This window comes from Drosophila pseudoobscura, chromosome 4 (assembly GCF_009870125.1).
Source record: "Drosophila pseudoobscura strain MV-25-SWS-2005 chromosome 4, UCI_Dpse_MV25, whole genome shotgun sequence".
Classification (NCBI taxonomy): domain Eukaryota; kingdom Metazoa; phylum Arthropoda; class Insecta; order Diptera; family Drosophilidae; genus Drosophila; species Drosophila pseudoobscura.
The window spans coordinates 18287039-18299559 of record NC_046681.1 but is presented as its reverse complement, the minus strand read 5'-3'; the positions used below and the strand labels follow the sequence as shown (position 1 = coordinate 18299559).

The 12521-nt window shown below is 46.8% G+C and overlaps 4 protein-coding genes and 1 long non-coding RNA gene across 6 annotated transcripts; 3 read left to right on the top strand and 2 right to left on the bottom strand.

Moving 5' to 3' along the window:
• The first annotated feature begins 193 nt into the window (after window positions 1–193).
• LOC117183923 (uncharacterized) lies at window positions 194–614 on the top strand. Its single transcript, XR_004469058.1, has 2 exons — window positions 194–241; window positions 324–614. It is a non-coding gene; the product is annotated as an uncharacterized lncRNA (long non-coding RNA).
• Window positions 615–1832: 1218 nt separating this feature from the next.
• On the top strand, window positions 1833–2502 carry hoip (NHP2-like protein 1 hoip). Its single transcript, XM_001356331.4, has 2 exons — window positions 1833–1993; window positions 2054–2502. Exons 1-2 carry the CDS (start codon window positions 1991–1993, stop codon window positions 2432–2434), a joined length of 384 nt encoding a protein of 127 aa, XP_001356367.3. The 5' UTR covers window positions 1833–1990; the 3' UTR covers window positions 2435–2502.
• An 85-nt stretch (window positions 2503–2587) lies between these two features.
• Window positions 2588–9615, top strand: pelo (protein pelota). Its single transcript, XM_001356330.4, has 5 exons — window positions 2588–2894; window positions 2945–3666; window positions 3726–3918; window positions 7990–8096; window positions 9280–9615. The coding sequence occupies exons 1-5, from the start codon at window positions 2854–2856 to the stop codon at window positions 9399–9401; spliced, it is 1185 nt and encodes a 394-aa protein (XP_001356366.2). The 5' UTR covers window positions 2588–2853; the 3' UTR covers window positions 9402–9615.
• Window positions 4632–9368, bottom strand: LOC6902785 (uncharacterized). 2 transcript variants are annotated; one of them, XM_002132486.3, is made up of 3 exons: window positions 7131–7390; window positions 5009–5299; window positions 4632–4904 (listed from the first exon to the last, which is right to left on the bottom strand). In XM_002132486.3, the coding sequence occupies exons 2-3, from the start codon at window positions 5260–5262 to the stop codon at window positions 4796–4798; spliced, it is 363 nt and encodes a 120-aa protein (XP_002132522.3). In that variant the 5' UTR covers window positions 5263–5299; window positions 7131–7390; the 3' UTR covers window positions 4632–4795. The 2 variants fall into 2 exon arrangements, with proteins under 2 accessions (XP_002132522.3, XP_015035749.2); XM_015180263.2 differs by lacking the exon at window positions 7131–7390 and adding an exon at window positions 9236–9368 and having other exon boundaries at window positions 4643–4904.
• A 324-nt stretch (window positions 9616–9939) lies between the features above and the next one.
• Window positions 9940–12380, bottom strand: LOC4817364 (pescadillo homolog). Its single transcript, XM_001356329.4, has 4 exons — window positions 12108–12380; window positions 11772–12005; window positions 10615–11713; window positions 9940–10554 (listed from the first exon to the last, which is right to left on the bottom strand). Exons 1-4 carry the CDS (start codon window positions 12123–12125, stop codon window positions 10010–10012), a joined length of 1896 nt encoding a protein of 631 aa, XP_001356365.2. The 5' UTR covers window positions 12126–12380; the 3' UTR covers window positions 9940–10009.
• Between the last annotated feature and the right edge of the window lie 141 nt (window positions 12381–12521).

The window sequence follows — 12521 nt, the reverse complement described above, 5'->3', positions numbered from 1 at the left end:
GTAAGTTTTCAAGGGATGTTACGTCATTGTTGCTGGTAAAAAGTAAAACAGAGTAGGCTTTTGTATACTCTTTTAAATAATTAAATTATGTTACTTTTTTATTTCACAAGCCGATTTGAAACATTACTACTGACTTTTTCGTAGATTGAAATGTTCTAGAACTATTGATGCATATAATTTATCTTGTGAATATATATTCTTGGTCTCTGATAGCAGACATTAAAAGCTCAATTTCGTTAAGGTAGCTGAACAGTTTCTGCATTCAATGAAGCATTTATTGGGGGACAAACATTTCCTCAATTCTATCATATCTTTTTCCTTAGGGTATGGAGGATGTTGCTATTTCCGTGCCATGTTGCGGGACACTTCTCGATTAATGTTGCTGGCGGCCAATACGCCCTATACGGAATGAAACGTAAGTGTTTATGGAGTGCAACGTAAGAGGTATGCAATGTGGGGCAATTGATTTGATAGGAATATTGGTGCGATGGAAAATCACTTCCAATAAATGCAATTTAAATTATTTTATATGCTTTTAAATTTAATAGATTATTGAAATTGATAATATACCAATATACCGTAAATACACCTTAATCGAAATTTCGACGTCAAAATATACCGAACAGGCATAATATACCGTAAATGACAATAGGGGGAAAATCGAAAAATACCGGCAGTGTTGTCAATCAAACTTGAAGTGCAACTCTGCTATGCTATCCAATTCAAATAAATTTAAACTTCGAAAAAAGCTATCCAAAATTAAGTTGCCAAGTTTATACTAAATAATCTCGATTGGTATTTTCCGTGCTTCTTTGTGTTCCCCGCCATCCCGTTAACTTAAATGTTGAAACATTGCAATTGCGTGTTACCGTGTTCGGTCACAATGTTTGTTGTTTCCTAAGTAAAGAGTAAATATATTCCCAACTGCACAGTACAATATTCCAGTAAGTTGCTTCGCTTGCATCGAGAAAATTAAAGCGCATCATCGAGGGCAAAAAAATCAAGATCTACTTGAATTTTTTTTGCGCGCTCAAGTTGCTCATATGTTTAAATAGAGGGGGTAAAATGGGTTAAGATTGATTTTTCATCGGTATATTTGAAAATGAGCCGGTTTTTTTTTAATATATATTTCTGACGGTCGTGTGTTATATTTTAATCTATGCACGTGTTTAAGGCGTATGTACATATTTTTATTATCGTTGCCATTCCTATATTTCCGAGGGTCGGGCGAGTGTCATCTTAGGCTCCGTAGGTATCAGGATCGAGATAAATATATACTAGATACTAATAATGCACATGAAATTATCGAAATAGGGTGTACAAACCCCTATACACGCATCATGTTTTCAAATACCAGCAACATTGCGACTCTTTTTTTGTTGAACTATTTTGTTTAGGCCTTGTTTTTGCCAAAATACAATAAAAGCAAGGACTAAAAACTAGCCAATCTTGAAGAAAATTTATTCATCAATGGCCTAAAATTATGTGGGCAGAACTAAGGGTTTTAGTTAGCCAGAATTATTCAACGGAATATAAAATTTGAACAATATGAACGACTATCCTATTTGGTTTTTTAGTGTGACCTATTTCGGTAAATCCTTTTTTTGTTTGAACTATTTCGCTAAAACCTCTTTTTACGCAAAATGCAATAAAAGCAATTATGTAAAGCAAAGCAGTCAAATAGAAAATTTATCAATTAATAGTATAAAATTATGTGGGCATCGCTAAATGTTCTGTATAGATGGTAATAATCCGCGGAAGATGAAAAACTAGCAATATGGAATATGGGATACCCCTTTTTTTAAACAGAGAGGTATTTCAGGTTATCGCTCCTATCGATATCGATACCACGTGCACGTGTTTTGAAGCGTTTTTATTAAAATTTATTTTTATTGTCGCCGCCACCATTTGCAGCCTCAGTGAAGCAACGAGCCGAGAGGTAGCATTTAATTTTGATTATATTCCAACCAAGAGCAACTAAAACATCAAAATGGTAAGAATGCTCAATCCGCGAATTGGTCAAGTGGAAATTAACATTTCACCACCCCTACAGACCGAGGAAGTCAACCCGAAAGCATTCCCCCTGGCGGATGCCCAACTGACGGCCAAGATAATGAATCTGCTGCAGCAGGCGCTTAACTACAACCAGCTGCGCAAGGGCGCCAACGAGGCCACCAAGACGCTGAACCGCGGTCTGGCCGACATCGTGGTACTGGCCGGCGACACGGAGCCCATCGAGATTCTGCTCCACTTGCCGCTACTGTGCGAGGACAAGAACGTGCCGTATGTGTTTGTGCGCTCCAAGCAGGCGCTGGGCCGCGCCTGTGGCGTCTCCCGACCCATTGTCGCCTGCTCGGTGACCACCAACGAGGGCAGCCAGCTGAAGTCGCAGATCACGTCCATTCAGCAAGAGATTGAAAGGCTGTTAGTATAGGTTTAAGCTAATGGTTAAGAAAACCATACGTACAAAGAATCCAATAAAAAAATAAATTTAAAAATCAAGCACATGTTTGGGCTATTTCAGTGTGACCTTATGCGGGAAACCGGAAATTCGGAGTCCGAAAATAGCAGGCAGTGGGTCGGTCAGCTGTTCCGAGCCGTTCGTTCCGTGTGAATGCCACTTGTCCGCCGAAACTTGGTCGACTGTGTGATTTTTTGGGAAATTGGTTGATCAAATGACAAAAATGCATCGCGATTCACGTGGCCCGAGGGAACATACAGCCAGATTGAAGTGACAAGCAGCTCCCCGTAGCAGCAAACGCAAAGCACGCAGTGCCTACAACAAAAAGAAAAGCAAACCCTCCCTGACGCAGGGAATTGGGACTAGGATCAGGAGACGCCTGGCGTAACGATATGAAACTGCTGGGAAAATACGTGGACAAGGGCATGCAGGGGTGAGTGCTCCGTTCCCCACAGAATTCTATAATTCCGTCTCTTCTTGTAGCAATGTGACCCTCATGCCCGAGGAGTCCGAGGACATGTGGCACGCGTACAACTTGATAGCGGAGGGCGACAGCGTCCGCAGCACCACCATCAGAAAGGTGCAGAACGAGACGGCCACCGGCTCCTCGACCAGCAGTCGGGTGCGCACCACCCTCACCATCGCCGTGGAGACGATCGACTTCGACACCCAGGCCTGCGTGCTGCGCCTGAAGGGGCGCAACATCGAGGAGAATCAGTACGTGAAGATGGGCGCCTACCACACCCTCGACCTCGAGCTGAACCGCAAGTTCGAGCTGCGCAAGCCCGAATGGGACACCATCGCCCTGGAGCGCATCGAGATGGCCTGCGATCCCACCCAGTCGGCCGACGTGGCCGCCGTGGTCATGCAGGAGGGGCTGGCCCATGTGTGCCTTATCACCGCCAGCATGACGCTGGTGCGCAGCAAGATAGAGGTATCCATACCCCGGAAGCGCAAGGGCAGCGTCCAGCAGCACGAGAAGGGTCTGGCCAAGTTCTACGAACAGGTGATGCAGAGCATCCTCCGTCACGTCAACTTCGATGTCGTCAAGTGCGTGCTGATCGCCTCGCCCGGCTTTGTGCGCGACCAGTTCCACGACTACATGTTCCAGCAGGCCGTCAAAATGGACTACAAGCTGTTGCTGGACAACAAGAGCAAGTTCATGCTGGTCCATGCCTCCTCCGGCTTCAAGCATTCGCTAAAGGGTGAGCAATCCCTTTCTTTTGAAAGATCTTGTGTAGTAATTTCCTATTCCAAATTGCAGAGGTTCTTCAGGAACCCGCTGTGGTGGCCAAAATTTCCGACACCAAGGCCGCTGGCGAGGTCAAGGCCTTGGAACAGTTCTACATGATGCTCCAGTGCGAACCGGCCAAAGCCTTCTACGGCAAGAAGCACGTCCTCCGCGCCTCCGAATCCCAGGCCATCGAGACGCTCCTCATCTCCGACAATCTGTTTAGGTGAGTCCCAGTCGTCCACACTCGTCGGATATCCTTCTCAAGGCCAATTCCAAGCGGAAGAATACAGGCACATCAAGCCCAATCAAGCGAAAAGATCACACAGAGAACCTTCAACTTTAGCCAATTGCCAGAGACAAGCGCGACGACAATTTATGTCCACACATGTGTAGAAATGTAGAAGGCTGAGCATCTGGCAGTGTTTTATGGGATGTTTCATCAGGGAAATCAAAGGAGAAGAAATCAATCTTAATCTTGATTCTGAGTATTGGTGGAATAAGTAAAGCGAAAGCAAAAGCGAGAGAGTGCCATGGACTTCTGTGCACTGTCTGTTCTCCATATCGGCTCCCATCACGACTCCATTTATGTTAGACGATTCTTGATCTTCCGCTGGCTGCGTAGATTGTAGATAGATTTTTACTCCATTCGCAGGTTTTATCCATTTAAAGAAAGCACGTCCCAGAGTAGCAATTTGTTGGCCCCATGCGACGTGCTCATGATCAAGGTTGCCCCGTGCCTCGCCTCGCCTCGCCTTGCGTCGTTCTCTGCCATTTTTGGCCGCCTGCTCTGGCTGTCCGCTTTGTGCCTCTCTTCGCACTGATCTCTCGCTTTTTTGTTTACCATTTTGCACGAATTTAATGGACCGTTGAAATTCCAGCAACGAAAGATCCACTCCGCTGTTTCTAAGCACTAACTGCCTCGCAATTAAATTAAAATTAAGTGTTTATCGGGTTCTATTCTTCTTTACTTAACGCTTAATGTACTTAAAGTTCTAGGCAAAAAGGTGTGTTTATTGTAGCACTTTTAATCAGTCGGCTTTAAATTAGTTGCTCCCCCTACTGTACTCGTATTACCCCCTCATGTACCATCCGTATCTTCATCAGAAATTGTTCAAATCGCAAGTCGCAATCGTCGTCGTCGTCGCTGTGGTGGCTGTGGCTGTGCCTGTGGCTGTGGCCGTCTCCCCTTTATCTCGACATTTTTGATTGCTGTTGATTGTTTCGCAATTGTGAAAACAATACAGAAAGACAGAGAGAGTGAATGGTTAGGTTAGATGTACAGGCGCTTTCCATTGAGATCGCATTTGATTTACCGCCTCCGTTGCTGTTCGTTCCACTGATTCTTGTGGTGCTTCTGTCGGGCCTGTAGGTCATCCTGGTCCTCCTCCTGCCTAATCAGCCGCTGGAAGTAGTCGTTGAGCGTCTCCCGCATGGGCAGCAGGCGGTTGGGCGATGCTGGAGGCATGCCACAGGCCTTTGGGAGCTTTCTTCGCATCTTCATGTGGGTATCGCATGGCCAGGGATAGCCCAGATCGGAGATGTTGTAGTCGGGCTGTCGGTTGAGCATCTCGGAGGGTGTTAAGTGGCCGGCACTTGAGTAGGAACTTGAGTGGAGATCGAGATACATGTATTTTGTTGAGTTTTAATGATGGCTGGTGCTAAAGTTGCTGCGGATTTTCGTTCATTTCGATGCCTAAGCCTTCCCTGTTCCCCTATCTCCTATACCATATCCGCCGCTGTTCACGGCTAGGCCCCAGTCCCCAGTCCCCTGAGCTCTCGATTTGCGTGTGCTCTGTTTTTGGGTTTTTGAGTATCGTCACTGTTTATAGAGCTGTTTTCGCCAGACGAGTTTTGCGATTTGCACACGCAAAAAACTGAACTAAACGTTGATGTAAATCTGATGTATACCTATACACTGTGTATGTGTATCCATCATTGATCTCTTGAACCATTTCTCGCTTAGAGTAGCGCCAATAATTAGAGCCCAACATCAACATTCGTGGGCGACAGCTTGAGGGAACAGCAAAACAGCAAGAGTCAAGAATTTTAATTTATTTAATCGCTCCGTTTATGGATCAGCACTTGGCGGGGACCACTTTTGAGGCGGCGAACACTCTCGCTCCCACTTCTGCTTTCCATCGGAATCGCGCTCAATGGTTTCCACACGACACACATGTAATATGATCCACATTTGTATAAGGTTCTGTTCTGCTGGTTCTGCTAGCTCTGCTAGTTCTGCATCCATTAACCGATTTGCCTCCCTCTCTCTGGGCATGTGTCCATCGACCACTAGTGGCTCTCTTGGTGTATGCATTTTATTATTACAATATTTATGTGTTCCAACCAGTTTTTCTAGTCCCTCTTTGTCTTGCAGCAACCTCGTGTCTTGTGCATCCAAAACGTGCCCCCCTTTTCGATTGCCGTTTCTGTGGGGCTGTTGTTGTCGCAGCTGGCGGCGCATTTAAATGTTGTCTTGAGAGACAATTGTATGTACTACATACTATATAGGGAAACAGACCCAGCACGAGTATTGGGCAAGAAGTGAAAGGGCTTGTCTTGCCTGTATATATCGGCTATGGATACCCTTAATGGATTGAATGTATCACTGAATACGATGCCCATGATTCACTGAATCTTAGGGCCATTCCCCCAGCTCTGTTTCGAGCGTGTCGTATCTCTCGGGTTGGGTTTTGTTTGCTTAGCGGTTATTCAGAATATCACAAATCCGCGAGACATGCATAAAAATGTTTCACAAGTCGAGAAATCAAGAGAAAAAGAGCTGAGGTGCGATTATTCGAATGCTTTCACTGTATTCCCCATTTCTATTTTCTTTGTCAGCGTTTTTGGAGCGTATCGTATCACAAGGTTCGTGCAAGAGGCAGAGGCAGAGGCACAAGCAGAGGTTCAGTCAAGTTCAGTTGTTACTCCTCTCCCCCCTCCCCGCACTGGCTTAATTAGACATTTTTACGGGCATTTACTGATATTCGCACTTGTATTCGTATCTTGGGTCGCACATTCCCTCGCTTTTCCCCGTACTTTCTGGCTGGCCAAGTCATGGCTCTTTCGGCTAGACGTGGCGGGACCTCGTGAACGGGGCCGGGCCGGGGCGAGGGCTGGGGCTGGCACTGGGACTGTGACTGACGGTGCACGCTAATTCCATTATAACAATTGATTCCATTGTGCAATCATTGTCACGCAGTGGAAACAGCAACAATTATTGCATCTACATACAACAACGGCTCTCATCGCAGCTTGCGGTTAGCGGATGAGTAAAAAACAGATACAGATACAGGTAGCAGATATATGTATATAATTGTAGCTGCTGCACTGCTTTCCGCTGAGTCAACGAATGGAACCCTAAACTGTGTCTGTCAGTGCGGCATCTTCCTCCATGAACAACAATCCTCCAACTTTCACTCGTTCGGTTCCACACACCTTTTTTTTATGCGTGATTTGTGCCTTGTATTTCTGCTTTCGGCTGCAGTTTGCAGTGCGGATAGACGGATGGATGGATGGATGGATGGATGGACGGACGGCTGGGAGACTCGTTTCTTTGGCAGCAGCAGCTGTAACGCAGGTCTTAGCACCAATTTTTCTTTACGCGTGGCAGTCTCCGACCCTCGTACACGTTCTTCGATACGTCCCCCAAGAAAGCCGCTTTGCAACTAATTCTTCAAGCGAAGACCGAGACGAGGCACTGCCGCTGGGGCCCACAAGCAGCCCCACGAACAGCTCTCGCTCTCCCGCACTGCACGTGCTGTGGAACGTAAATGGCTTCCACATGAGTGAGAGGAGAGCCGGCCCCGCTGGTCTCCGATCGAATGAAATTCCGCTCTCCGAACCGCTCTGTCTCTCCTCTTTCTTTGCACACAGAAAGCGGTTTTAATTGAAATGGGATTGGGATCGGAATTCTTTCGTTTCATTGTTCTTACTTTCGTACTCTCGTACGCATCACCTGTTAATGATAATGGTTAATGTTTGTCATTAACATATGAGTATTTCTCTGGGTTTCTTGAACTGCCAGACAGTTCCATTCCCCGTGCATTTGGAAAGCCCCCGGTTCAGGGGGTCTCCCCTCTATTTTCAGTTAAACTTGACACCTTATCCATCCTGGATTCCTATGCCCGTCACGTGCCATAATCCAGCACTTTTCTAACGATCCATCCGAATGCGGAATGTCAAATGCAATAGATATGAATATCCATAAACGGATGATAGATTGAAGACATTAAATAAAGCGATTCATACTTTAAAATATTTATCACACGATTTGCTTCTCTCTTTCCAATTTCAGATGTCAGGATGTTAATCTCAGGAAGGAGTATGTCTCCCTGGTGGAGTCCGTACGCGATGCTGGAGGCGAGGTGAAAATCTTCTCCAGCATGCACATCTCAGGAGAACGTGAGTACCATCCATGTAGAGAGGAACGAACCAATGACTCACTCAGCAGCAGCAGCAGCAGCAGCAGAAGATGAAGAAACTTCTTCTATGATCAGATCAGAACTTTCTGGAGGGGGGAGCACTCCTTCTTTGTGTTGTCTTTCCATCCACACTTGTTCCCTCCTTCACTCACTTCTATGCTTTGCTCAATTTTAATATTCGTGTGCAGGGGCCTGGCCTCCCCCCGTCTAATGACCTCGTTAAATATTCTATTTTTAAATCCCCCACTGCACTGCCCCACGAGATGTTGTTGTTGTTTATGCGTTTGTGTAGATGTATTTCTTGGAGGGGTCTCCCGCATTACAAAGTCCATCCATAGATCTGTAGAGCGGAATACATCATCATCATTCGATTGCATTGAAAGACTGCCAAAATGTTTGCCCCCTCCGGAAGGCACTTTCGATTTCAGTTTCAGTTGCATTTCAATTTGTATTCTATAAAGCATTAATTGCACATATTTTCGTGGTGTTAAATGCTTTAAATAGTCATTTCGCTCGACAAATGACTCACGTGGATGCGAATCAGTTCGTTTGGTTCCCTTTATCTTGGCAACACTTTCCGCTTCGACTCGGAAAATGGGTCGTTGCAGGTTCCGAAATAGATCCCATTCCCCCATGCCTCCATCCCCCATACATTGTAATTCTCGCATCTATCCACACTTGAGGGTATTTCTCAAGTACTTCCCATTCTGACGATATCTTCTGCTCGAGTGCTGAATGAGCAATTTTAATCAGCTTGGAATTACATAAACATTGTAGAGGAATTCAAGAGATAGCGACGGGGCCTGGCAACACAAAAATTAGTCGAGTAAACAGAGTATTATCTTGTGGAACCTGCATTAATCCAGCAACAATTGTGCACGCAGAGAGAGAGAGAGAGAGAGAGAGAAAATGCGCGAGAGAACCTTAGGCCAAGTTCAGAGATTGAGTCACAGCCGAGCCGACAACCGGTGAGCCTTGAAACGGATCCGCCCACGTCCCCAGGCAGGCCATTAAGTGCAAAAGTTGCAATGACTATTGACTATGTCATGGGTCTAGTATGCAATTGACTTGAAATTCTAGTTCCCACCACCTTAGAGATCTTCTTTGGAACTCACTTACCAATCTACGAGCACCTCTATATCTTTCTTTCTTCTTATCCACAGAATTGGCTCAACTAACTGGAGTGGCGGCTCTACTGCGTTTCCCTATGCCCGAACTGGAGGACAGCGACGATGACGATGATGAGGATGGTGCGGCAGGCGCAGATGATAGCGATGGCGACTAGGAGGAAGATAGAGAGAGGATAGAGTAGAGTTAAATGGAATGAAATGGAAGCTGGCGAGGAGGTTAGGCATTTGTTGAACGAAAAAATTGACTTAGGACTTAACTAGCGATCGATTATACACGTAGATTAATATGTATGTACTACAGACAGACTGCGGACTGCGTCAGGGCTTATACAATATACAATATACTACTATATATACATAAGATACGAATACGATACGGATATACTTATACACAAACTATTGCCTAAGTTTTTATCCCCCACCCCGTGGTTGGGCCTAGAGATTCGATTGGGTTCTGTTCTGGAAGGAGAATGAAGGAAACCGTGCCCCCACTTAATACTATTGCTAACAGATTGCTATTGATTGATATCAAAACTAATTCCGAGTTGTTGTTGACAATTGTTGTACAATATTTTAAACAAATTTTAAGTTTTAGCTCAGTTTTTCGCCCCCGCATGTAAATTAATTGTTCATAATTTTGTAAAGCGCAAAATAAAAATTATATATACATGAAAATACAGAGGATCTGATGGATTTTGATTGACATTATCATTTTTTATTGTTTTATACCTAGATCAAGACTCCAACACAGCATCCCACCGCCTCACTTCACCAGCTTGGCGGCCCGGGCGGCTGCCTCGGCCGCCTGCTTGCGGGCCTCTCGCTTCGCCGCCTTTTTGGCCTCCTTGTTGTCGGCGTCGATGTTCCGGCGCTTCTTGCGCAGCAGCCACTCCTCCTTCTCCTTGGTCTGCTTCTCGCGGATCAGCTTGCGGAAGAGGTTGCGGTGGCGCGGCTTGACCATGCGCGCCTGCAGGCGGTGCTCGTCCACCTCGGCCTTGTGCACCTGCCGCTTGTTCACTTTGTGCACTTTGCCCGACTGCACGGACATCTTTTCCTTCTCCTGCTGCTTGCGCTTGGTCTGCTCATCGACATCCTCCTTATCAACGTCTTCCTCGTCATCGTCTTCTTCATCATCCTCTTCGCTGAGGTCTTCTTCGTCTTCGTTGACACCATCGGGGCCGCCGTACTTCTTGTACTCCGCCGTCTCCTGCTGATAGGCCAGCTGCAGCTGGGCATCGAGCAGTTCCTGGTCAGCCTCCTCCTCCTCTTTCTCGGCTTCGTCCTCTTCGGACTCTTCCTCACTTTGCTCTAAAGAAAGATGCAATTTATAAGACATATTTGAGATCAGGGAGAATCCGGACAACTTACCATGAGTCTCGATTAATGAGGGATCGTGGAGGGCCTTCTCCTCGGGCGGTATGTACGAGTCGCGCTTGGAGTCGACGAATGGTGAGAGATGGGGTGGAAGAGTCTCGCCGAGGAAGTAGTCGTTGGTGGGCAGCAACTGGCGCTGGTTGACGCAGTCAAAGAGCCACTGGGGCTGAATGTAGTCCCTGGAGATGTACTGTGTGCTCAGGCTGGGTCTGTCCACGATCTGGTGGGTGATGGTCTCGTCGTTCTCGGCGAAGGTGGCACCGGGGAAGACAGACGCGTCCCAGGAGACCTTGCCGCCAAAGGAACGAATGAGGATGACGAGGGGCTCGCGGGGGACCTCGCGATTGATAAAGAACTTTAGACCCTTGAAGAGGGTGCGCAGGCGGGACACCTCTTGGGCCTCCTGCTTCATTTTGATGATGCGCTTCGAGTCGCCGTCCTGCTCCAGCAGCTCCATGTCAATGTCGGGCTCCTCCTCGTCCTCCTGCACCTTGTCTGTGCGCAGCAGCTCAAAGTTCAGGGCGGCAATGCGGTCGGACACGAAACTGGCTTCGTCCTTGAACGTGTCCTCATTGTCTTGCAGCAGGCTGGAGGGGAACTGAGGCGGATAGGCCAGGTTGAGGCCGTGGAAAAGACGGAAGTTGGTAAAGCCCTGCAGGATTGTGTAGAACTCCACGAAAATGGACATGACCTTAAAGTCAACCTCCTGGCGCGATTGCGGCTTGAAGGGGTAGTAGTGAGGCATAATCCAGGTGACCTTCTGGCCCTTGATCTCGGCCTGGAAGTAGTAGCCCTTGATGGAGATGAATACCTTGCGCAGCGACTTGGAGGCGATTACATAGTGCAGGAACTCGATGGTCAGTCGCCGGCACAGGTTCGACTGCTCGCGAGGAATCAGATGCAGCGAGGGGAAGGTGCTGAACAGAAAGAGCAGGGTCAGGCAATCGTCCAGGTCCTTGAGGGCGTCTATGAAGGTCGGATAGCGTTCCTTGACAATGTGATCGAGCTTGATTTCGGGGAACAGGGCCAATCTGCGCTTCAGGTTGCGAAAATCTTTGATGGCGCGGTCGCGGCTGGTTTTCTTGGCAAAGATCTAAAAGAGGGGAACCATTCAAGAGGACGTTACAGACGCCATTCTTCATTCCACTTACCTTGTAATCACGCAGCGTCCACACAATGGACTCGTGCAGCAGGAACCGAATGTCCTTGGTGTGGTACAGGATCTTGATCTCCGAGGAACCCTTCTGGGCGCGACGCCTGTGCTTCGGCTCGCGCGGATAGACACCCTTGAGGATGCACAGACGGCGGAAGTCGTTCAGCGACAGCTGCAGCTTCCGAATCGCCGCCCGACGACTGATGTACTGGGTGGCCTCTCCGGCTTCGTACTGCGTAGGACAAGATCGAGTTATTTACATGCTGCATGAAGGTGCTCCAACCACATAACCTCACAGCGGTGTCTGAAATGGTGCGATTGATCTTCCACTTACCTTCTTCGGACGTCTCATTGTGGATTGTTGGCAAAAAGCCCTTTTTGTCTGGTAAAATAAGATTTATACAGACAAAACACACGTTTTTTATGTTTTCGGTCGCGTTTAGTTGTTGGTTGGAATATAATCAAAATTAAACCTCTCGGCTTGCAGCTTCACTGAGGCGCAAATAGGCGGCGGAGACAGTAAAAATAGTAAAATTTATAACAACTTTAATAAAAACGCTTGAAAACACGTGCACGTGGTATCGATACCGATAACATAAATATATACCGATATACCAAAATATACCGTCTCAGTTAAAAAATATACTGACGAATTATCAAAGTTCCATCCATATTCCTCGTTTTTGATATTCCGTGGAATATTACTAGCTAGATAGAACATTTAGCCATGCCACCATAATTTTATCCG

Excerpts from the sequence above, each read along its gene's own strand:
- pelo (XM_001356330.4), top strand. The coding sequence starts at position 2,854 with ATGAAACTGCTGGGAAAATACGTGGACAAGGGCATGCAGGG. Across the intron at positions 2,895-2,944 it reads GTGGACAAGGGCATGCAGGG|CAATGTGACCCTCATGCCCG; the intron begins GTGAGTGCTCCG and ends CTCTTCTTGTAG. Across the intron at positions 3,667-3,725 it reads CTTCAAGCATTCGCTAAAGG|AGGTTCTTCAGGAACCCGCT; the intron begins GTGAGCAATCCC and ends TCCAAATTGCAG.
- LOC6902785 (XM_015180263.2), bottom strand. The coding sequence starts at position 5,262 with ATGCTCAACCGACAGCCCGACTACAACATCTCCGATCTGGGCTATCCC. Across the intron at positions 4,905-5,008 it reads AACGAACAGCAACGGAGGCG|CAATCAAAAATGTCGAGATA; the intron begins GTAAATCAAATG and ends AACAATCAACAG.
- LOC4817364 (XM_001356329.4), bottom strand. Across the intron at positions 11,714-11,771 it reads GGACGCTGCGTGATTACAAG|ATCTTTGCCAAGAAAACCAG; the intron begins GTAAGTGGAATG and ends CCCCTCTTTTAG. Across the intron at positions 10,555-10,614 it reads CTCATTAATCGAGACTCATG|AGCAAAGTGAGGAAGAGTCC; the intron begins GTAAGTTGTCCG and ends ATCTTTCTTTAG.